The sequence below is a fragment of the Mustela putorius genome, unplaced genomic scaffold (assembly GCF_011764305.1).
Source record: "Mustela putorius furo isolate JIRA1106 unplaced genomic scaffold, ASM1176430v1.1 tig00000788_pilon_pilon_pilon, whole genome shotgun sequence".
Taxonomy (NCBI): Eukaryota; Metazoa; Chordata; class Mammalia; order Carnivora; family Mustelidae; genus Mustela; species Mustela putorius.
In genome coordinates this window covers 350086-374404 of record NW_025421481.1, presented here as the reverse complement: position 1 = coordinate 374404, position 24319 = coordinate 350086, and the positions used below count along the sequence as shown (strand labels likewise).

Sequence of the window (24319 nt, the reverse complement as noted above, 5' to 3'; positions counted from 1 at the left end):
GAGAGCTCTGGCGGCGGGGTGAGGGGCGGGGGGCAGCTCTGCGCATGCTCGCGGCGCCGAGCCGGTCTCTTCCGGAGCGGGGTGCCACGTGCACGTGGAGGGGTCGAGCTTGGAGGAGCGCTGTGCGGGCGCTGTGCGGGCGGCAAGCCCGGCGCGCTGGCTGCTCTGGGCTGGCGGCTACTTCAGCGTTCGTGTGTCTCGGGGCAGGACTGGCCCTCGCGCCGGTAGAGGGGCCTATAATGCATCCCCGCGGGGCTGGAGCGGACGCTTTCGTGAGGTCCGCATCCTCCGGATCCGGGCTAGTGATCCTTTTACCCGGAGCTCAAGTTTGGGCTGCAGGAGTATTTTAAGCGCCCTGAACGTTGACTCCTTATGTTTGGGAGAAAAAAAAAATCTGTATTTTGGGGAGTAGCTCCGTACCTTTCATCAGGCAGAAGTGTCCCTCCCTAACGAGGAATGAAGTTCAGCTGTGGACATAATGTTTACTTTCTGGAAAGGCCCGCAGAACCCCTCTGGCCCCGATCTCTGTGGGCATGAAACGGGGCAAGTGCAGAAATGGTCCAGGGAGAGCTTTCAGGTAGTTGCACCGCGGTAGGTGAGACCGCCCGACCGTCTGATGTTTTCCAGGAACTGCAACCCGGTAGTGCTAGAGGGAGGAACAGAGAAAGGGGTGGGTGAGGGTCCCGACTGTGGACGGTTTTGATCTTCATAGACCTCCGAAGGAGCGAGGAGATGCTGTTGAAGGGTTCAAGCGGGAGTGTGACATGATCTTAGAATAGATTGGATCATAAGAATAATTCTTTATAAGCATTTGGCAAATTAGTGAGGTCCATTATGATTAGTCCGCGGGATTTAATCCCTGAGTGTTTGTGGTGCAGCGATCACTGGGCAATACTGGATTTTTTTTTTTTTTTTAACTTTTTCAAAGTTAAGACCCAGCATTTGCTGACCTTTTGCCATGTGTCACGCTCTGTTTAAGCCTAACGTGCATTGCATTATTTAATTTTCTGAAATAAGTACTATTTTCACCGCATTTTGCCAATAAAGATTTTTGAGGCCCAGAGAAGTTAGGTAGTTAATCCAGTGTCAAAACGATGTTAAGTGGCTGATCAGGATTTTGGACTCTGGCAGTCGGAAGTTTTCATCCTGAACTGCAGACCAGCTACTTCTCTGAAGACCTGAGGGATAAGCCTGAAGGATTTGTATATATCTTGCTTGAATTTGCACAGTTGTGAAGGAACCAGAAGCACAGTCCCAAACTTCTGAATCGGGAATAACAATTCCTCTTCCTGGCCATCTGTGTCCAATCCACCATCAAATCTTAGGATCCTGCCTACTAAATACCTTCAAATCTGAAACTTCTGCTATTCTCCAAGTTGGAACGAATGGCCTCTCTTACTTCCTAGGCTGCTGACTTGTCTCACCCCCAACCTGTTCTCTGCTCTGTTGCCAGAGCCATCAGTTTTATTTTATCATTAGTTTAAATACACAACTATGATCATGTTGCTCCCTTGATTAAATTTTTCAATCTCTGTCCTGTGATAGTAGAGCAAAATCTAACCTCTTAACCATATTTATAAGGCTCTTGATCTGGCCACTAGTGACTTCAGCCTCTTTTCCCACCATTCCCACCTCCTTCCCCATTCTGCCCTGTGGTATTTCTTCTCTCCTCACAAAGTTCCTTCTGGATTTTTCTCTCATTCCTCTTTGTACATTTACATAAAGTAAAAATGAACAGATACGAAGTGTTCAGTTACATTTATTTTGACAGTTAGATGTACCCAAATAACTGCCATTCAATATAAGATCTAAAACATTTCCCTCACCCCAGAAAGTTGCCTTACGAAACCTTTCGAGCTTACTCAATTTCTATCATCATAGATTAGTTTTGCCTGACTCCTTCTTTTTTAGTAGACTTACTTTTTTAAGAGCAGTTTCAGGGCCACAGCAACACTGAGAGGAAGATACAGGTATATGTGTACCCCACATCCACCCTGCACCCACCTCTCTTTCTGTTTTACTCTTTCCAGGTTTTTGCTTCCCTCCCTGACCACTCCTGTCACTCCCCTTGCTGGATCCGCTTTCCGCTGCTCCTCTCAACGTGTCGGAGTGTTTGTGATCTCACTGCATCGAACTCTTGCCCATCCACACTCTTTCGGTGATCTCTGCCATTATGGGACTTTAACTGTCCTCTATCTGTAGGCCTCTCCCTAATTTTTATTTTTAGGCCACTCTCTTCCCAAGCTCCAGACCCCTATTTGTTGTCTCTTTGGCATCTCCCCCTGACTTTCTAATGGATTTGTCAAACTGCATGTGCTCCCGGCCGAATTCCAGCTAGCCTCTCCATACCTAACCCTGCTGCCCAGCAGTGTCCCTGCCTCCTCCTTTCCATAAGTAGCAACTCTGGGGTGCAGGTCCTGACTCCTTTCAGAGTCTGTCTAATCCGTGGTCAAGTCCTACCTATTGGCTTTGACTGTGTCTCCTAACTACAATTTCTCCCTATCTGTACTGGTAACCATTGGCCTGGAGTATTTCAGTAAACTCCAGGAGTTTACTTGTCTGTTCTCAACCTAGCAGCTAGAGTGATGCAGTTCAGATGAGTCAACATCACATCACTCTTTTGTTCAGAACCTTCTGATGCTTCTTACGTCACTCAGAGTGGAAGTCAGAGTTTATATAGCTGCTGCCGGGTCCCGTGTGGTCCTTAGACCCTTACTCAGAAACTGGGTATCCTTACCTTCAAAGACTTGTTTCTCACCATTTGTGAGCGTTCCCACTAGCAGAGTAGATACATAAAAAGAGACTTGTCATCTCAGTCGTGTACCACCTCAGGAAGGTATAAAGAGCAGGACTAAAACCTCGAGCAGTGCATGAGTGTACAGGTATCTGATGTGGGACACGAACCTCGTGTATGCCGAGGAGTTGTAACCAGATGCTAGCTGAGAAAGAATGGGAGGGAGACAGAGCTCTTTGTGGGGCAAGACATCCAGCTTCCCAGGACTCCGAAACTAATGTTGCCTGTCTCAGACTGGCAAACCCAGCTTGCCCAGGTGTCGTGACAGTAAAACAATGTGTGAGGAGTGCTTGGAGCCTTGAATCATCAGAAGATTAAAGCATATTCTATTTAAAAAATAGGTGGCATGACCCAGCAATTGCACCCTAAAGATACAAATGTAGTGTTCCGAAGGGGCACGTGCACCCGAATGTTTATAGCAGCAATGTCCACAATAGCCAAACTATGGAAAGAACCTAGATGTCGGGCGCCTGAGTGGCTCAGTTGGTTGGACGACTGCCTTCGGCTCAGGTCATGATCCCGGAGTCCCGGGATCGAGTCCCACATCGGGCTCCCAGCTCCATGGGGAGTCTGCTTCTCCCTCTGACCTTCTCCTCACTCATGTTCTCTCTCACTGTCTCTCTCTCAAATAAATAAATAAAATCTTTAAAAAAAAAAAAAAAAAAAAAAGACCTAGATGTCCATCAACAGATGAATGGATAAAGAAGAGGTGGTATATATACAATGGAATACTATGCAGCCGTCAAAAGAATGAAATCTTGCCATTTGCGATGACGTGGATGGAACTAGAGGGTATTATGCTTAGCGAAGTAAGTCAGAGAAAGACAACTATCATATGATCTCCCTGATATGAGGAAGTGGAGATGCAACGTGGGGGGTTTGGGGAGTAGGAAAAGAATAAATGAAACAAAATGGGATCGGGAGGGAAACAAACCATAAGAGACTCAATCTCACAAAACAAACTGAGGGTTGCCAGGGAGAGGGGGGAGGGAGAGAGTGGTGGGGTTATGGACATTAGGGAGGGTATGTGCTATGTGAATGCTGTGAAGTGTGTAAACCTGGTGATTCACAGACCTGTACTCCTGGCTAATAATACATTATATGTTAATAACAATTTTTTTTTCAATTTTTAAAAAAAGAAATAGGTGGTATGTGTGTGTGTGTATTTGCACACACACATACACACATCTGGGATTTCCATAAAAGTGGTTACCATTTTAAAATTGTTGTTTTCATTTTTATTTCTTTTCTTCTGCTTTCTGTGATAAAGTAAGTCATTTTTGGCATATTAAAATGACTTCTTGTAAAACCGCTGTTGCTGGCACAGAGTGCTGATACACCTTGTTGTTTTGGTTTGCAGGAAAAATGGAGGCTGCTTCCAGCATTTTTAAAGGTAATTGTTTAACATTTAATAATAGTTGGTTATTTTTCAAATGAAAAAGTTAAATTCATCCTTCTTAAGGATTAAGTGTTTATCACCAACTAATAATTCTTTACTTTGCCTAACTCTGTAATTTGTTGTATTTTAGAAATAACAGGGAATTATACGGCAGTTTCCCTGTCTGTAAGGTGCTGGTTGGGGGAGCGGTCATCGGATTCTAGAGATGAGGTGTAGTATACGCAGCAGCAGAGTGGGCTTGGCAGAAGAGATGCTACAGGCGGTCGGAGAAGGTCTCCCAGGCAAGGTGACACATAAACCCCATCTCAGTAGGACAGGATTTAAGTAGGCGGAAGGGTCTAACGCGGAGAGCATTCCATGATAAAAGCAGTCAAGGGGCGCCTCCACGGCGTCTGTAAGGAACAGTGACCAGTCTGTGTGGCTGGAATGGACAAGTGGGTAGTCACAGGAACTGCTGAATGTCTGGTTAGTGGACGGCTTCAGTTCACTTTTAAAGAGTTTATGCCCAGATGTAGGGGGTACCACAGTGATCAGTCATTTGACACCAGCAGGATGGTGGTAATCAAAAAGAAAGGTAATAATTATGTTGAGGATGTGGGGAAACTGGAACCCTACTGGCGGGAATGTGAAATGTTGCAGCTGCTTTGCATAGCAGCCTGGCAGTTCCTAGATGGTTAAACGAGTTAACCATATAATCCAGGAATTCTGCTCCCACTTACTCAAGAGAAGTGAAAAACACCTGTCTGCACAAAACTTGTACACACATGTTCGTAATAGCCAAAAAGTAAAAACAACCCAACTGGCCATCAGCTGACAGATGGTTAAATAAAATGTGGGATATCCATTCCGTGGTTCTGCAGTGGATTATTATTTGGGAATAAGAAGAAATCAAGTGCTGATACATACCGCAATGTGGACGGATGTTGAAAGCACGCTAAATGAAAGCATGGAGACTTGAGAAATGAGTACAGTCTTATCTGACTTAGTTGTGTGTTGTAGGCAGGGAGAGTGCTGGTGGGGGAGTTCTGGGGAGGCTGTCAGGGCCTGAATGTTGGGCAGATTTGAAAGCCACATTAAGGATGTTGGCTTTTCTTCTAACACCAATAGGAAGCTGTTAAAGAGGTTTAAGAAGAGTGACCAAGAATAAAATAAAATGGTAATAAGGTCAAGGGAAGAGAAAAAAATTTTTTTGTTAAAACTTTTTTTTTTAAGGAAGTGTATATGAGTAGAGGAGAAAGGGTGGGATTTATGATTCAAAAAAGAGGAGACAACTGATGGCACACAGTCTGAGAAGAGAGTGAGAATTCAGTAGAGACATAAGACTGTGGTTTTTCCATTCATTCATTCATTCATTCACTCAAAGTTGGGATTCTCCTTTACTCAGACCGCCTTGAAATATATTTGTCCAAAAACAAAGATACAAAGATTCTAAAACATAACTGAAGACAGAAATACAAAGCTTATAAGACTGCCAGCTCTGTTGGCCAACAGAATCAGACTCGTTTCTTAGGCTGGGGTGACAACAGTGAGAAAGGTGAATCCCTGTCCTTGGTTTCTTACAAATGTCAGATTGGGTGTTCTTGACTTAATAGCATCGTTTTGTGAAGATAGACAGCACCTTTTGAGTTTTAGTTGATGAATCAGTAACGTGGCCTTGGTTTGTTGTTGTTTTTTTTTAATAATAGTGGTGGTGTGGTATCCAGAATGAGGGAGGCAGTAGCCCCACTCTATGCCGTCAGACTGTCGAGAACCTTGTCAGTGAGTTCAGGGTGCCCATATTAGGAGGAACATGGACCAACTGGAAGACGCCCAGGAGCAGGCCATCTGCTGCTGAAGGAAGGGTCCAGAAGGCATGCATGTGAGACAGAGTTGAATAGGTCATCCTGGACGTGACAACAGGAAGGACAGTTGTAAATACACAGACTGTCTGGGAGCAGGCCTTCCTCTCCAGAAGGACAGTTCAGTCCTCCGGCTGGAAACTAGAGGAAGGCAGACATCAGATCAGTATATTCGAATGAATTTTTTCCCCCAATATTTAGGACTGCTTCTAAATGGGATGGTTGCTTTCTAAGCCGGTGAGATCCCAACAAGGAAGTATAATTAAAGCAAAGGCTCTGATTATGTGTTAGTCATGTTCTAGCAGGGCTGAACCCATTGTGCTTGAATATTAATATGTTTTTTAAAGATTTTATTTATTTATTTGACAGAGAGATCACAAGTAGGCAGAGAGAGAGAGAGAGAGACACAGAGGGAAGCAGGCTCTCTGCTGAGCAGAGAGCCCAGTGCGGGACTCGATCCCAGGACCCTGAGATCATGACCTGAGCTGAAGGCAGCGGCTTAACCCACTGAGCCACCCAGGTGCCCTGAATATTAATGTAAAAAAAAAAGGAACACATACAGGCCTTTTAAATTTTCACATTTTGGAGTGTGTGTTATTGTCTCAGTGTTTTCCATAGCACACCGCACTCTCTGCAGGGTTGTCTCTGGCTTCAGAGATGAAACGGAAGTCTCTGCTGGCTGTTCTGCTCTTAGGTTCCTTGAGTTTCACCTGCCTTTCAATTTCAAATGCAGTTATTTTCAATTTTCTTTTTTTTTCTTTTTTTTTTTTTAAGATTTTATTTATTTGACAGAGAGAGATCACAAGTAGGCAGAGGCAGGCAGAGAGAGAGGAAGTGAAGCAGGCTCCCCACCAAGGAAAGAGCCCGATGTGGGACTCGATCCCAGGACTCTGGGATCATGACCCGAGCTGAAAGCAGAGGCTTTAAACCACTGAGCCACCCAGGCGCCCCTATTTTCAATTTTCTTAATAAAGATCCTTATTTTCCCCCCCCTTGGTCTTCTATAAGAGATCTGAGTTTCAAAATTGCTCGGATAGGGGAAGACAGAAAACAAAGCCGGCATTTTTGAGGGTTGAAGAAATGATGCTCAATTGCTATATTTTGTTTCTTGGATTTTTTGTAAATTGAAAATATGCGGAGAAAATCTTGCCCCATTTGTTAGCATAGGGAAGTCATTAGGTATGTTCGAATACCCCTATCTTGCATTCCAAGGGTCAGATTGATTCTCAGGGAAGAAACTTTGAGGGTACATTAGGAAGGGAGGAGAAATGGAATGAGGACACATAAATGTAAAGTTCTACTAAGTGACACTTCTGGGTTTTTTTTCTCAAAACTTTAGAGAAAAATCTGAAGGCCCCCTGGGGTTAGAGTCTCTAACATACTATGCTGTATTGTGTCTAATCTACTTTCTATTTTTTGTCTGTTTAGGTGAAGGGCCTTGTGAAACAGCATATAGACTCATTCAACTATTTCATTAACGTGGAGGTAAGCAGCAGGGCGTGGAAGCAGAGAGGGTGCCGGGCGGGCTCAGTTGGTACAATAGGCAACTCGATCTCGGGGTCGTTGAGTTTGAGCCCCACGTTGGGCATGGAGCCTACTTAAAAAAAAATTTAGAGACAAGAATTGATGGAAGCCAGAGATGTTCCTAATGGTGCTCTTTCCCCTGCAGATAAAGAAGATAATGAAAGCCAACGAAAAGGTCACGAGCGATGCTGACCCCATGTGGTACCTGAAGTAAGGAATCAGCTACTGTTGCCTTGCTGCTTTGGTCACGTCTCGCGTTTTGTAGAGTGAACATGGTTGTTACCAAAACTCTCATTAAAATAACTGTCTTTACTTGGTTCCTAAGAAAAGTACTCAATTTTTAATGGGTAAACTAACGATATCAACTAGAGTTATGCTTGAGAAGTACTGAAGCTATTAGGTTTAAACATTTTTTCGAACAATTTTAAACTTAGAGAAAAATTACCAAAATAGTACATATGAAGAGTTCTTATTACCGTTCGGCCAGCCTGTGCTCATGTTAGCATCTTACAAAACCAAACCAGGATTAGCAGACCCAGGCAGGCAGCGCTGACAGGATGCTGCCAGCTACTCCGCACCTCTTGTTTCAAGCTTTCCCGCTCATGTCTTTTTTCTGGCCCAGGATTCAGTCCAGAGCTTGATGTGGTGATTAGTTCTCCTGTCTCTTTAGCCTCCGCCAGCCTGTCCCAGTTCCTCTTACTTTCTTGGTCTCTTCTCACCTTGACACTTCTGAAGCATCCTGATTCATTGTTTGGTAGGAGGTCCTTCGGTTTGGGTTTGTGTGATGTTTGCTCATGGTTCAGTTGGCTTGTGCATTTTTGGCACAGAAGTAATGTTTTGTGCTATCTTCCCTGCATCGTATCGGGGGTCCAGAGATCAGTATATTCTGTTGTAGGTGGTTTTAACTTAGTTCACTTGATTAAGGTGGTATATGCAGGCTTGTCCACTGTGAATTTACTACTTTTCCATTTGTAGTAAGTATCTTGTGGGGAGATCCTGTGATACAATGCAAAGAACTTACCCACTAATTTTACGTCAAGGATGGTTCTTATAACAGTTACTGCTGTGTGTTTGCCTGGTGGTGAGGCTCTGCTGCCATCATTCCCTGCACGTTAGTACTGGTATTCCATTGGAAGAAAGAACTTTTTCTTCCCTTTGTTTATCTCTCTCTTTTTTAAAAGATTTTATTCATTTATTTGACAGAGAGAGACACAGCGAGAGAGGGAACACGAGCAGGGGGAGTAGGAGAGGGAGCAGCAGGCTCTCTGTAGAGCAGGAAGTCCAGTGAGGGGCTCGATCCCAAGACCCTGGGATCATGACCTGAGCCATGATCCGAAGGCAGAGGCTTAACGACTGAGCCACCCAGGCGCCCCTGTTTACCTCCTCAGTTTTATTTAGACTGATCCCGATTCCTGTGTATTTGAATCTGTGGCTCACGATCAGTAGTACCACTTCACTGCTCACAGCATCTCAGGTTGAACGCTGTGTGCTTTCAGCACACCCCATGTAATTTTCAAGCACTGATTTGCTTTGTGGCGTCATGAGATGTGGTTGATCTGGTATTTTCCGTGTGTCAGCCTGGAATCGACCATTACCCCGGGGAGCCCTAGCCTCCTTTTCTGGATGGTGTTTAAAAACCAAGATAGGGATAATAAAACCTTGGTAGACAGAGCAAGAAAGTGTGTGTGTGTGTAAATCACTCACAATCATGTGTACATCAGTATTTCCATATCTTGTCTTCTTATGTATAAAAAACCCAGCACACTGATAGCTCTTATTTCAGTTCAGCTCCACGGGACTCACTGCCACTGACCTCTTATTTATAAGTTCTGTCCCTAAACCTGGCTCTCATCATTCACACTATTTTACCTATTTATTCAGTCCTAGACTAGATCTGGTTTCAGGATTGCTGATTGATACTTCTGTGAGAATAGAATTTACTAATAAGAGTGCAACATCTATATATTGCTTTTTTGTCTTTATGTCTATGGTATCCAAGCAAAATACCTTCCAAAGCTAATCAGACTCGCACCCTTTCCCACCTCCCTGGTTCAGTTACATTATTCATTTGTAAATATGTGGCATTTGTATTCCATTTTGGATCCCCGTCTGCATCCATAATTTTAATTATGCATTTGCTTTTTGAGTATGTGAAACATGATTGTAAGAGTTAGACCGATAGGAAAAGGTATTTTCAGGAAATTGTCCCTCCTGTCCCAGTTCTTTCCACCCTGTCGTCAGGCACCCGCAGCTCATTAGTTTCTGCTTTCTTCCTGTTCCGTTTGCCGTAACGAGCACACACAGATGGTCCCTGATTTACAGTGGTTCAACTTAACAATTTTTCAACTTTACGGTGGTGTGAAGGCTAGACACATTCAGTAGAAACTGCCTCGGATTTTGAATTTTGATCTTTTCCCAGGCTAGCAATATGCAGTACAATCCTCTTGTGATGCTGGGCAGCATGGTCACAGCTCCGAGCCAGCCCCACAGTCAGGAGGGTTGACCACCGACACACCCGTCATTCTGTTTCTCACTTTCTGTTTTCAGTGAACTACGTGAGGTATTTAACACTTCATTTTCAAAGAGGCTCTGTGTTAAATGATTTCCCCCAACTATAAGCTCATGTAATTATTCTGAGTACATTTAAGGTAGACCAGGCTAAGCTCTGAGGGTTGGTAGTTAGGTAGGTTGGTAGGTTAGCCTGAATTTTTGACTCAGTCTTTTCAACACGATGGGCTTAATTGGGTTTATTGGCCTGTAAGACCTCTATTTTTCTCCCCTTACAACCTTTTCTTTCTTACATAAATAATAGCTCTTTTCATTAAATACTATCTTTTGAGAGCTGTCTTTCCAATATTTTTAAAAAGAGATTTATAATAATTTCTTTTAAAAGTTTGATAGTAGTTACCCTCCTTTGTAGAACTGTGTGTACTCTTAGGTCAAGAGGATATCAAATTATAATTTTTAATTTGTTTGTCATTCTTAGCAAGGTAAGTATGTGTCGAAGTATAATCCTTGTATTGGGGAGGAAAATAGCTTGTTTGTTTATATGTTCTTTGAAAGGTGTAATTGGTCATGGAATAATCTGCTTTTCAGGTATCTTAATATCTATGTGGGGCTTCCTGATGTTGAAGAAAGCTTCAATGTGACCAGACCAGTATCCCCTCATGAGGTAATTACCTACCTTACCGTAACTGAATTTGTTTGCCTTAGCTTCAGAGTCTGTGCCCCTAATATATGCTCTTAAAATGATTTAAAAACAGGGAAAAAAATACCTTCTCTGAGACAAAGATAGCCAAAATAAATGAGCATTTATATAATACTGTATTCGGAAACAATTCAGCACAATTTAGTTCGTCACCGGCTCCTAGTTAGCGTGCTCTGTTACATAACTGCTTTCTGCGTCCCTGCCTCTGAGCCTTCGAGCAGCGCTCCCCTCGCCCCTGCCCAGCCGGCCGCTTGTGCGGAGCACCGTGTGCTGTGCACGTTTTCTGAGGGTCAGCAGGCATCGTGTCCGGCAGAGGAGACCAAGGGCAGGGGCTCAGAGTCTGTTAGAGGAGATGGATGCGAGGAAAATTTGAATTCCAGGATTTTAGCAGAGCTGCAGGCAAAAGATTGTAGAACAGGCCCATTAATTGGCTTTTAAAACATTCTGGATTCCTCTGGAAATTCTTCCACTTACTTTCCATAATTTGGAATTGATTAGTGTCCATAAATTATTTGAAATTAATTACTGCCCATAATTGGAATTTTAGGGAAAAAAATGATTTTTGTAGATTTATGTAGTTTTTGTTAATGTAAAACTAAAATGTTAAGCAATCAGGGAAGGTGGCAGAGGAACCTTTACTAAACAATAAGTAAGTTAGAATGTTAGGGTTGTTGTCTGAGCAATGTTATCGTGAAATACGATCATAGAACTGGACATTTCACACAGGTATATGTCGATGTTATTTTCTCACCGAGCATCGAGTGTCAGTGGACATTTATTTTGTGCCTCAGCATTGAGAGATAGAAAAGGAATGAGACCCTCTCCTTCCTCAGGGAGTTCATACTCTGTGGAGAGATAGAGCACGTGAAACGGACACCAGGGGTTGCACATTGGAATGCCTGGAAGGGTGAGGGAAGGGAAGTTGTGTTGAGTAGGAAGTGGTGAGGTTTGGAATGTTAGAAAGCATGGACACCCCTTTAGTTTTCCCCACTTCCTGTTCCATTTTGCTGGGGTTTTCTAATTTTGTAGGAACTAGGCAGCCAATTAGCAATTTCCACGTCATCTTCTGAATTATATTACCAAGTGTAGAGTAGAGAGACGACAAAGCAGTTTGAAGTAGTTGAGGAAGCCGGAGGCCACAGTTGTCCTAATCATTCTTCCTGATGTTGGAGAAAACACATGGGTGTTACTGCAGTTGGGGAGGGAGGGAGGGCACGAAGATTTCTTGGAGGGGTTTTGATCCTTGGGGAGATGGGGAGAGTGGGAGAGCAGGTGGGTGGGCAGTCGGGACCCACAGCAGGGGTGGCGGAGTGTTGGTGCTGCCAATCCCCAGCACAGCCCCAGTCCCATGAGGACAGGGAGGCTGGGGGTGGGGGGGACAGACCGAGCTCATGGGGTAGTTTGGGACCTATGGAAAGGATTCCCGTTTTTACATCTGTCATATTTCATTTCCATTTGAAGGAGAGGAGTTTATTAAAACACACAAATATTTGCCCACTTATGGGCATTAATTACATTGTTGTTGTTTTTAATAAAAATGAGATACTATCTGTATAATACTCTGTACCAGGCACTATTCTAAAAATAAATATTTATACTCTTAGGAATTAAAATTATTGTCATTCCCTCTTTACATACGATGAGACCAGGCACAGATGGTTATTCAGAACTTAAGTGGGGGAGCTGGGATTGGAGCACAGGCAGCAAGGCGTGCACTCTGAGCCCCCAGGCCACGTCGCCTTTGGTGTGGCCTGAAGACAGAGGCTCAATCTAAGTAAATATAAAATAAGCCATTTTTGGTCATCATTAATAGAGCTATCTAATATTTAAAGATCCCACGCACTGGGAAAGAGACAGTTTAAATCTGTCTTTGGTTTAGTTGGAGGCAGAGAGAGGATTCAGTACTGCGAATTACATGGTTGATGTTCAGAGAAATTATTTTTTTGAGCGTACAGGCCAACTGACAACCATCAGTAAAACAGGGAGGTCATCACGATCTTGGTAAGGTTTGCCGTGTCTGGTCATGGCTCAGGTAGGGGCATCATTTAGCGACACATCGCCTTGTCAACAGCACACACCAGTAGTTTCTAAAGTTCCCCAGACAATGCAGAAATTGTTAATAGGATGTGTTGGATGATTTGTGTTCTACGATACTGCTTGTTAAGGAATTTTGTGATAGAGTTAGTTTATTTGGAAAGTAAGAGAAGCGTAGTTTAAATTTTTTAGTTTGTGCATGTGTATACTTTGGGTATTACACTGGTTGTGTTGTTAACTTTTCCAGTGTGAGGTAACCACATAGGTTGTTCCTTGAAAACTGGGTCCATGGAAAGTAATCAAATTGCTTCAAAGTGGGGAGCCGACCGTGGATGGCATCAGATGGTGGGAAGCCAGTCAGTACTAGAGTTACTGGGTCATCTCTGGGCCGGCAGGGGCAGAGATGCCGGGGGGTGGGGGTTGGTGTCTAGATCAGTGGCTGGTGTCATTCCCCTCCCGGAGAAGGCAGGCTCATCACTCCCGGTGTCCTCACAGCAGCACCTGGAATAGCACAGGTCAGTGTGGACTGTACTACTCGTACCAGAAACAGAGCTCTTGGAGGCCTCAGGACCCTTTCTTTCCCAGGGAGGAGGAGCAGTGACAGTCTGGTTGTCTTTCAGTGCCGTTTGCGGGACATGACGTACTCCGCGCCCATCACCGTGGACATCGAGTACACCCGCGGCAGCCAGAGGATCATCCGGAATGCCTTACCCATCGGCAGGTGAGAGACGGTGTCCGAGCTGGAGCCACACCGCCTGCGTTCTAGCCCTGCGGGTGACCTTGAGCAAGTCCTGCAGTTCCCTTTGCCTCATTTCCTCACCCAATAGATGTGGGAAATGGTGCCTACTTCATGGGAGTCTTTCTGGGGACCTGTGATCGGCCCAGCAGAGCGCTCTGAGCAGTGGGCAGCGCATGGCTGGGATGGCGGGGCTCTTTCATCGTGAAACCTTTCTGTAGAGCTGAGGAGAATGCTTCCACCTCCTCCCGAAATCCCGGCTGTTAGGGAAGCATTAGGTTCATTTCAGTGAACTCTCCTGGGCTAGTCTTCTTGGTGGATTCATGTGTGTTTTGAGTTTGCATTTTTTGGAAAGTCGAATTGTTTCCAATAGAGCGGATATTTGAGGGAGAAATTATTTATTTGCCTGGAGCAGGTTTGGAAATGATAGATCATATCAGCTAGCATTATTGGTAGTCTGCTTTCCTTCATAAGGAAAATGGACCCACTTGCCTGTAGAAATGGACAAAACTCACAGCACCGTGTATCCGATAACAGGGTTGGACTTTAAACTTAGTGTGAACAATTCCCACCCAAGTGTTTCTTCTCCTTCTGCAGAGCTTAATAAATACCCTTTGGTTCAGTAAATACGCATCAGTTGCCTGTCACTTGTCCTGCACTGTGTTGGGGGCTCGGGTCAACAGAAGATACTTAGGACTCCTGTTGGCTGTCTTCATCGCCAGCTGCTGGGGAAGGCAGGCTTGAGTAACTGTGGGACCATCTGGCAGGTGCTGTGATGATGAGGTCCAGAGTAACGTGGAAACACACAGGTTTAGCAGATCCTCCTCTGTAGTCTCCTAAAGGAAGGGCTGTGTGTATTGTCCCTGTCTTCTCTCCTCAGTGAGGAAGGTGCATTGGGATATCAGAATATTAATCTTCATTTTAGCAGGACTGGTTTTCAGTGTCAAGACCTTCCTTCTTTCTCACATGCGGACTGTCGTCATGCCCGTTTAATCTTGGATCATAAGTAATTTCCCAGGTTGAATATTGTGAAGGGCAGACTGGAGAGGCAGGCTCAGGAACACTGGTGCCATTTAAAGGGCTTACATCCTGGTTAGGAGGAGGCGGGGAAGGCGTGCATGTAGCCAGGGTTTGGTGAGTACCTGCCGCGTGCCAGACTCTGGGAGAGGTGACGCATTCACTGCACTCGTGCGGGCGACCGCCTGTGGGTCTGACTGCTTGCATGGACCGTGCACCAGCCGTATACATGGCCTCATGGAAGGCTGTGGCTTTTGGGTTTGGGGTTTGGTGGTTTTGTTTTGTTTTTGTTTGTTTAAGGAAGAAGATTTCCATTTAATTTAAGTAATAGTCCTACTTGGTAACAAATCAAATAGTACAAGAGAGGACTCGATACAAAGAAGAGGCCTCCCTGTTTCCTCACCCCAGTCTTGCTCCCATCTCGTGACCATGTCTCTTCTTCCGGTGATTTTAGTGCATCCATAACTTTAAATGCTGTGTATGTACCTCTACTTCTTGGTACATCAACTTTAGACACTATTTAAAACTCCGGATATTTGGTTTTGTCCGAAGAGCTCCTCACGTGGACCTCATTCTGCATGATGCCGTTAACAGAACACCAATAAGGTGCTGGGACTCTCCCTCCACACTTTGTACACCCCCAACCCCGCCTTCATTGCAGGTGGGGCCCTGTTGTCCAGTCATCCCTCCCTGTTCGGTAAGCGGCCTGTTCTCTCTGGGTTTTAGATCTCTTTGTCTTCGATGACTGTATATTGACTATGGTGTGCTTTGGTGTGGCTTTCTTTTTATTTATTCTGTGTAGATATGATTGTGTGGGTTCATGGCTTGCCTACATTTCTGAAAGTCCACGGCCGCCATCTCTGAATAAGACTCCTTGCCCATTGTGTGTATTTTTTCCATCTAGAATCTGATGAGATGTCTATGAGACTTTTTCGCTCTGTCTTTCCTTGCCTCTTAAACTTTGTTACACATTCCTTCTCTTTGTCTTTCTGAAATACATTCCCAGTAATTTCTTCAGCTCTCTTTTACAGCTCAGTAATTCTGTCTGCAGGGGCAAATCTGTTATTCAGCCTATTCATAGATTTTTTTTTCTTTTCTTTTTTTAAGATTTTATTTATTTATTTGACAGAGAGAGAAAGAGATCACAAGTAGGCAGAGAGGCAGGCAGAGAGAGAGGGGGAAGCAGGCTCCCTGCTGAGCGGAGAGCCCGATGCGGGGCTCGATCCCAGGACCCTGAGATCATGACCTGAGCTGAAGGCAGAGGCTTAACCCACTGAGCCACCCAGGCACCCCTATTCATAGATTTTTAAATTAATATTTTTCACATGTAGAAGTTTTGCTTCGTTCTTAAAATTGTGGGCAAGTGTCTTAGTAGGCTCTTGTTCCTCACACTTTGTTCATTGTGGTATTTCTACGTGACGAATGGCTGTCCCTTTGCTTACCATGGGTGGAGAGTTGCCATTTCTGACTAGTACCAAAGTCTGTCTGCAAAGTTTAAGGAAACTAAACCCTTGAATTTTTATTCTCCGGACTGGAAGAGCAGCAAACCTAGGGAAGTGCTTCGTTTTACTCGGCTCTCACGTAACGGCTGCTTGTCTGCCTTTTCTGAAATGTCCAAGAGGAATGCAGATCCCTTGGTGATGTGTACAGAGCATGGTGCCTCTTTTCACCTCTTTTTCCAGTGACCATCTTTATGTGATATTTTCTTTTGCTTTTCCATAGAATGCCCATAATGCTGCGTAGTTCAAACTGCGTTCTCACGGGGAAGACGCCAGCAGAATTCGCCAAACTGAACGAATGCCCTTTAGATCCAGGTATGTGTGATTCCTTAGGTTTTCACCCCCCACCTCTTACCCTTTCTGGGCCTTTCTTTTGCTGTTGCTGTTGCTTTAATTCTCAAAAACAATACCAGCCTTTCTGCTTTATAATGAACTTGGATAATACTGTCCACAAACCATGGGGCTCCTGGGTGGCGCAAGCCCATTAGGCCTCGGACTCTTGATTTCGGCTTCTGCTTGGGTTATGATCTCTGGGGGATGAGATTAAGGTCTGCGTGGGTTCTGCCCTGAGCACAGAGACTGATTAAGATTCTCTCTCTCTCTCTCTCTCTCCCTCCCCACTTCTGTCAGCACCCAGCTGGCTCACACCTGCGTGCTCTCTAAGAAAAAAAAATTAAAAATATTTTCGGAACATCCAGAAATTTGGCTCCAACTTTATTCTTTTAGTCTATATTTCTAAAAGGTGTACTGTTTCCTCTAGCGGTTTTCATCTATTCCTCTAAAGCTGCATTGATATAAAATCACAGCAGGTCTTGGAAAGAGGTTAACAAAGGACATGACTTTTTTAGACTATAACAGAATGTTACGTAAGTCAAATATATTGCTTGTTCTTGTTTATATTCTAAAAGTAAAATGAAGCCTCACTTTATCTTATTTTGAATTGTGTGCAAAGAAAGGACATATGATAATGTTTAAGGATTTGGTTCAATATGGAATACTTAGGAAACCTAATCCTAGTCTACTATTGTCCCTGATTTGTTAGAAAACTTAGGGCAATTTTGAGTTTATATTGAAGATTGTTGGTTATCTCTTTGCTTAAGAAATTTGAAGACTAATTTATTTAACATATTTTTTCCATTTGCCTCTTGTGAATGTCTGGCGCTGGTCATACGTACAACCAGTAAAATCTGGTCCCTGTCTTCAAGAAGTTTATTTTCTAGTGGCTTGTTTGTCTAAAGTCACGTGCTGACACTGTCATCGTTCATACAACAGCATCAGCAAATGCTCTGAGTGTTGGTCAGCACCCTGGAGCAGTGGAGGAGGGGGTCTCTGAATCAGGAGATCACTGTGGCTCCTCAGTCACACTCTCAGAACAGGATGTGAACCTTTTCTTGCTTCCTTTGGGCAGGTGGCTACTTCATTGTCAAGGGGGTAGAGAAAGTTATTCTTATCCAAGAGCAGCTGTCTAAGAACAGGATCATCGTGGAGGCCGACAGGAAAGGGGCGGTTGGTGCTTCAGTTACCAGGTACGGAAAGCAGGGATGTTGCTAAGAAATGCTGATAATTCCATTAATATCGGATGACTGTGTTTCAGTACAGAGATAGCCTGTTACTTCTATAAGAAGCAGCAAAATATTGGTCTGTTTAATGATTCAATTTATTGTGTAACTCTGGAAACATGGAGTATTGATTTAAAATTTTTAGCAATGAAAGTGTGAAACATTGGTTGAAAGGCTACTAGCTGTTTTATTCAAGTTGGATTTTGTTGTAGTAAAGGAATGTTGAAAAAAGAAATATGAAACCACTCCTTTTCTTTTTCATGTTTGTTTTTAGGCTTTGACCATGTTGCATAGTGTATTTCTACATTGTTATGACCAGAGATTATTTTTTACTTAATATTTAATGAATTCTGTCATGGACTTACATCTTATTGTTAGTTTTCTTGACTGGCCTCTTTCACAGTGTACTCATTTTTCTCCAGCAGCATCTCTTGTCTGCTGTAACTTTTCTCTGATTTATTATCATATGTAATTTGAAATTTATAAATTCAAACGTTCTGGGAAGGAAGCAGTCATAGAATAATCAATATGTCAGTATTCAGTAGGGTTGTTTGTCCTCCGACGACCTGTAATAAACTGTACAACTCAGACTTCTTTAATTTTCCTTTCTGATCGGCCGAGGGGATGGGGACAGCTAACAATAATGGCCATTTACTGAGCAGTCACTAGGCGCTAGGCAGTGTAACAGTTGCTGTATTTGTCACCTCAGCCCTCCAAGATAAGTGGTGTTATTTCTCTTTCACTGCTGAGTAACAGGCCTTGGGCTCAAGGTCCTACTGGTCAGAAGAGGTGGCCAGCATTTGGACCCAGAGCTAATAATTCTGTGACCCAGGTGTTCCTACTGTCTACAGCTTTTGGAGCCAGGGAATCGGGATCTAAATCCCAGAGTTATTGTTCGGTAGTTATGAGGCACTTGGATGGGAAGTTACAGATCTCTAAGCAGTGGTTTCCTCTCGTGTGATTTGGAGACAGTCCTTCCGAGTAAGCATAGTATGTAGGAGATCAGAGCTAATATGAGTGTGCCACGTAGTGTTAATGGTGCCTAGCGGGTGAGTAGTGTGTGTTCTTGTTGTAGCCGATTACACTTGGAAATGTTTTTAAATCTATTAGGAACTTGGTAGCTGATGAGATACCAATGAAAGGAGATTCCGTAGTTTCTTTTGGCTTCACTGTATAGTAAGAGTGTGAATATGTTTTATTGGATTATTAATTTAAACACTCGAGTATAAATTCATTTCTTCATCATTTTTTCATTGTGGTATAGATTCTTCTGAGGTTTTGTTTTTTTTTTTTGAAATGTATAAAATTGATCACGAATGTACCTCACACTGAATCAGCAGTTCAGGTGGAACCAAGGTGAAGTAGGGTCAAAATAAATTTGTCACTTCCTCACCCACAAAACTCCACCCTATTCTCAAAGCTATAGAAACGTGTAGTGTTTTTAAATATTCATGGAAATGGCAGGAAAGCTTGGGAAGGAGTTACGCATCTTCAAAAGGCATCTATTAGGAAGGAGCTTCCTGATCATTACTGATGACTGAGTCTTACTGATCGATGATCATTGCTGCTGCATGCTACTGGTTTGAAACCAAGTGGGGACACAGTTTAACCAACTTGTGTTTCCTTGTAGCTCCACCCATGAGAAAAAAAGCAGAACCAATATGGCTGTGAAACAGGGACGATTTTATTTGAGGCATAATACGTTGTCAGAAGATATTCCCATTGTCATCATATTTAAGGTAAGGCTGCAGGTGCCTACTGAAAATGATAAGAAGCCTTTCTTGCTTTATTTTCATATGTCATTAGAAATTTGGAGGCTAAGGATCTCGAGGAATGGAAAGATTTGTGGCATACGTACATTGTCAGTTATGTAATATATTTTAAATTGAAAGCTACTAAGATCAGGGTTCACGTGTTTTCACTATTTTTTAACAGCTGTGCAATAAAAAATCCTAAGGTACGAAAGGATATATAGTGAGAAGTAAGCCCTTCTACTCCCTGGGACCTAACCACATAGTTATCCTACCTGGGACACTGGTGCTCCTGGTTTCTGGGAGCTTCCCTATGACCCTGCAATTGCTCTCCTGGGTATTTACCCCAGGGATACAGATGTCGTGAAAAGAAGGGCCATCTGTACCCCAATGTTTATAGCAGCAATGGCCACGGTCGCCAAACTATGGAAAGAACCAAGATGCCCTTCAACGGACGAATGGATAAGGAAGATGTGGTCCATATACACTGTGGAGTATTATGCCTCCATCAGAAAGGATGAATACCCAACTTTTGTAGCAACGTGGACGGGACTGGAAGAGATTATGCTGAGTGAAATAAGTCAAGCAGAGAGAGTCAGTTATCATATGGTTTCACTTATTTGTGGAGCATAACAAATAGCATGGAGGACAAGGGGTGTTAGAGAGGAGAAGGGAGTTGGGGTAAATTGGAAGGGGAGGTGAATCACGAGAGACTATGGACTCTGAAAACACAATCTGAGGGGTTTGAAGTGGCGGAGGGTGTGGGAGGTTGGGGTACCAGGTGGTGGGTATTATAGAGGGCACGGATTGCATGGAGCACTGGGTGTGGTGAAAAAATAATGAATACTGTTTTTCTGAAAATAAATTTAAAAAAAAAAAAATTTCTTCTGTGTAGAATTGCATCTCCAGTAGAGGGCAGTGTGTTCCCATGGATCAAAAAGAGTTTCATGGATGTTTTAGAGGCTTAATGTCGCTTTGGACTACTTTCCTTAGATCAGAAATTAAAAATTGATTATAATAATGCAGTAGTCTTATGTTACTCACATGGAAAATACATCACATTTTAACATGGATATGTTAAAATCAGAAAACGTTTATCAAATACTTTTTTGGCTAAGTAGCAAAATTTTGATAAGACAGTTTCTTCTGTCGAATTTAATATTATATTGCAAATGTATACATGTGCTTATAGCAAACTTAAGTTCTTTTTAGAATGGGGCTGTAAATTAATATGTACTTTAATATAACCTGTAGTTGAGATTTCAGATTTCTCCTTTTCTGATTATAAAACAGTCCTTGAATTGTACAAATTTAGAAAGTTACTGAAAAGTAGAACTACATTTTTGGACCTGTTTTTTCAGACCCTTCTTCCTTTGCTTTGATAATATACACATAGATTTTACTATTTTTTCCCCGCTGAACAGTGAATTGTGAAAAGCTTTCCATATCTATAAATACAGAGCTACATCATTATTATTTTTAGTAGGTGTCCTACAGGAATTAGCCATGGGTGGTGTAATCTGTTTAACCAGTTTCCCGTAGGGGGACATTTAAGTGTCCTTTTTCCCCTAAGTTTTTACTCTGATACACAATCCTGGGTCTTCTTCTACATGCATATTTGTGTATATTGCTGAGTAGTTTGTGAGACTTAACTCCTGGGAATGGAATTAGATGTTTTTTTAAAAAAAACTTGGGCATGTGGCCAGAAATTTCTCATGAGAACTAACCATTGCATGCTAATCAGCATGTATAAGAATGACAACAACTATTTAAAATTTTTCAGTTTAAATAAACGAAGTACATTGGTCACAGATAGTCCCGTTTTGCGGTCTCCTATTAGAGGGACATTTTAATAGCCTGATGGAACCTTGTCTGATGACTTCTATGAAGGCTTTTCCATCTGGGCAGCAACACGGAAAATGGGAGATCTTAGCATCAGACAGATCTAGGCCAAATTCCAGCTTCTCTACTCGTTAACTGTGTGACCTCAGGCAGATTTTCCAGTCTCCCTGCGTCTTGGATAATTCCCCTGCAAAGTGAAAATTTCACCTGGGAGGGTTGTCCTGAAATGCAAAGGAGATCATCTATTTTTTTGAAAAATGGGCAGCCTAGAATGAAGATACTGTTTCTCTTGCCTTCGCTCTGCCTCCACGTTCAGTGTCTGGAGCTGGGGAAAATAAACTGGGAGACCAGGAAAGTCACATCATTTCTCTTTCTGTGTTGTGTGGCCCTAACACAGACCTTGACAGTCATTAGGACTTGATGGTTGTTGATTGTAACCAACAATTGGCTAAAAGTGACAGAAGCAGCAGGGTTTCCAGGTTCCATGCTGGGTCTGAATATGACGGCTAAAGCTTTTTAAGACCTAGATCAGCCTTATTTATGGACTTGAATCACTACAAAGGTTCTCCTGCCCATGAATCTTTCCCACTTTACACTTTGTATTCCCAAGTATTCAGCAGATGCTCTGTGATGGCCTCTGTAGTCTGAAAGTTTTTATAGAAAAGAAGATCAGATTTCAAGGGGGCTGGGCATTGTTTCTTGGAAACAAACTTACATTGAAATTTTTGACCTTTAAAGAGAAAAGATTGCAGAGTTAAAGAGGACCATCGCAGTTCTTTTGGTATCTACTAAGACTGCTTTTAGTGATAGTAGATCGATTCCTGTCTGAAGAAAGATTAGAGATTTCTGAATATTAGGTATTTTAAGCACTTTCTCCCCATCCCTCCATCGCACAGTGTATTTCAGCAAATCACTGTCAGTGGACGTGTTCGTCTCTCATTAGTATTCGGTCTTCACAAGTCACACTTGTAGTCACACTTAGTGGGTATGCGAAGAGAAGACTATGCCGCTTCCTAAAGAGCATATGCCCTCATTTTTGTTCTGTCTTACTCCCCATGGCCAGACTGGGTGACCTGCTGAAACGTATCATCTCTGCTGTTTCTTCACAAGGTCATTATACAGCATTCATTTCTGACTTATTAGTCAGGTGAAATGATTTCAGATATCTGGAGTACAAAGAGTTCCTTATAAAGCTAGTTTTCAGATGTCTAAATTATGTCTGTAAAGCACAATGGTTGAACATTTTGCTGTCGTTTCCATAGCAATATGTCATTTATTTGTAGCTCTGACTTCCCAAGGCTGAGTAGTCATAAAATCAGTTTGGTCTTCGGCACTGGACCGCTTTCGGTGATAACCTGACCGAGTTACCACCCTGTTGTTCAGTGACCCGGTAGAGGAGGGGTTTAGTCCTTGTAGAGCAGAGCTTTGCCACTGATCCTTCTCCCTGCACATATGGTGTCATTTACCATGTACTTGGCGTATCTTTGCTTCGTGGCTTAGAAATATTTGGAAGGCCTAAGCAGTCTGTTTAGATCCATGTTAGAACACTTGAAAATTTTATGCAGTTATAAAATTACTGCTCAGATTCAGCTTCGGGACAGCTTGAAGCAGCTCCGTATGTCAGATGAGAATGTGGGAGGACTTTTTCACTACTGTTACACGCCAAACCTATGTAGTCTTTTTCACTTAGAAATTGTTGAACTAAAAATTAATTACTAAAATAACCCAGGTGGCTTCGGTTCAGGTGTAGAGGTTGTCCTGCCTCAGGAGAGGGGACTGATCCAGAATGCTACTGGCCATTCAGCTCTCGTATTCCACTTCTGTCCCAGCGAGAACTTCTCCTGCTCAATCATTTTGCACGCTCCGGTTGGCATCCGTCCCATGTGGATCTCTTTTAGTGTTTGCACTTTCCCCTGGGGAGGGAAGTGCATTGCTTACAAAGTTTTATTATCAATGATTTTTGGAAAGGGTGACTAGATTCTACTGCAGATTACTTGCCTTGGTGTTGTTTTTTGTATATTTGTCTGTTTTGATTCCGTTGAAACACATATAACACTCTCCTGGGAGATTGAGAGGCAAAAGTTAATTTATATTCTAATTAGCTTTTCGCAGAGAAATACTCTCTTCTCGTGTTTCTCTCTGGCTTCTTGCAGACCAAGGAGAAAATGTAGACAGGTCTACCTACATACCATCACTGTGAGAGTAGATGCCCTCCCTATACTTCATCAGAGGGTAATCTAGGGTGTTTTCCTTCATTGGTTTAAAAATTAGAACTGATAACAGTTTTTTTAAGATTGCTCTCTTTTAATCCATGAACTCCTAAGTGTTTCGAACTTAAAATTTTTAATTATATTTTTAGTATTTTTAAGTAGTGCTGTTTATGTGTGTCCATTTGAACAAATGTGTCCTATCAAATTAGAGCGAAAACGATGAAAATTAAAGTATAGAAGAGATTTGGGTTGTGAGAGCATCTTTGTTTCCAAAACACAGTTTTGAGCAAAACAAGTTCTACATTTTCAAAGCTTTTTTTACGTTTAAATAGCAAATTTAATTCCAAAAGTTGGTCTGTTAGATATCTGTGCTGTGTAACAAATTATAGCACAGTTGCTGTTGGTCGGAGATGTGGAGGTTGCTTGGCTGGGTGGTTCAGGCTCAGGGTCTTTGAGGAGTCAAGTTGTCTGCCCGCGCTGAAGTCACCCAGAGGCTGGACTGGAGCGCAGTGGGGTCCACTTCCATTCACGGCTCCCCCATGATGGCATTTCACTCCTCACCACCGGACCTTTCCACAGGCTGCACGAGTGTCTGCAGGACATGGCCGCTGGCTTCCCGCCCACGTGCTCTTCACGGGCAAGGGCAAGCAGGAAGCCGCGGTGCTATTCATAACCAGGGCTCCGCAGTTGCACTCTGTGCTTCTTTCTTATAAAAGGGAGTCATTGAGGGGCACCTGGTGGCTCAGTGGGTTAAAGCCTCTGCCTTCGGCTCAGGTCATGGTCCCAGGGTCCTGTGATCGAGCCCCGCATCGGGCTCTCTGCTCAGCAGGGAGCCTGCTTCCCTTCCTCTCTCTCTGCCTGCCTCTCTGCCTACCTGTGATCTCTGTCTGTCAAATAAATAAATAAAA

The 24319-nt window shown here is 43.2% G+C and overlaps 1 protein-coding gene across 1 annotated transcript in view; it reads left to right on the top strand.

Moving 5' to 3' along the window:
- Positions 1-24319, top strand: part of POLR3B (RNA polymerase III subunit B) — a 104611-nt gene that overhangs the window by 321 nt on the left and 79971 nt on the right. The window contains exons 2-9 of the mRNA XM_004743063.3: positions 4155-4187; positions 7460-7516; positions 7701-7765; positions 10652-10727; positions 13418-13518; positions 16273-16364; positions 17458-17575; positions 19239-19347. Of these exons, the coding sequence (XP_004743120.1) occupies positions 4155-4187; positions 7460-7516; positions 7701-7765; positions 10652-10727; positions 13418-13518; positions 16273-16364; positions 17458-17575; positions 19239-19347 (651 nt within the window). The remainder of the gene's footprint in view (positions 1-4154; positions 4188-7459; positions 7517-7700; positions 7766-10651; positions 10728-13417; positions 13519-16272; positions 16365-17457; positions 17576-19238; positions 19348-24319) is intronic.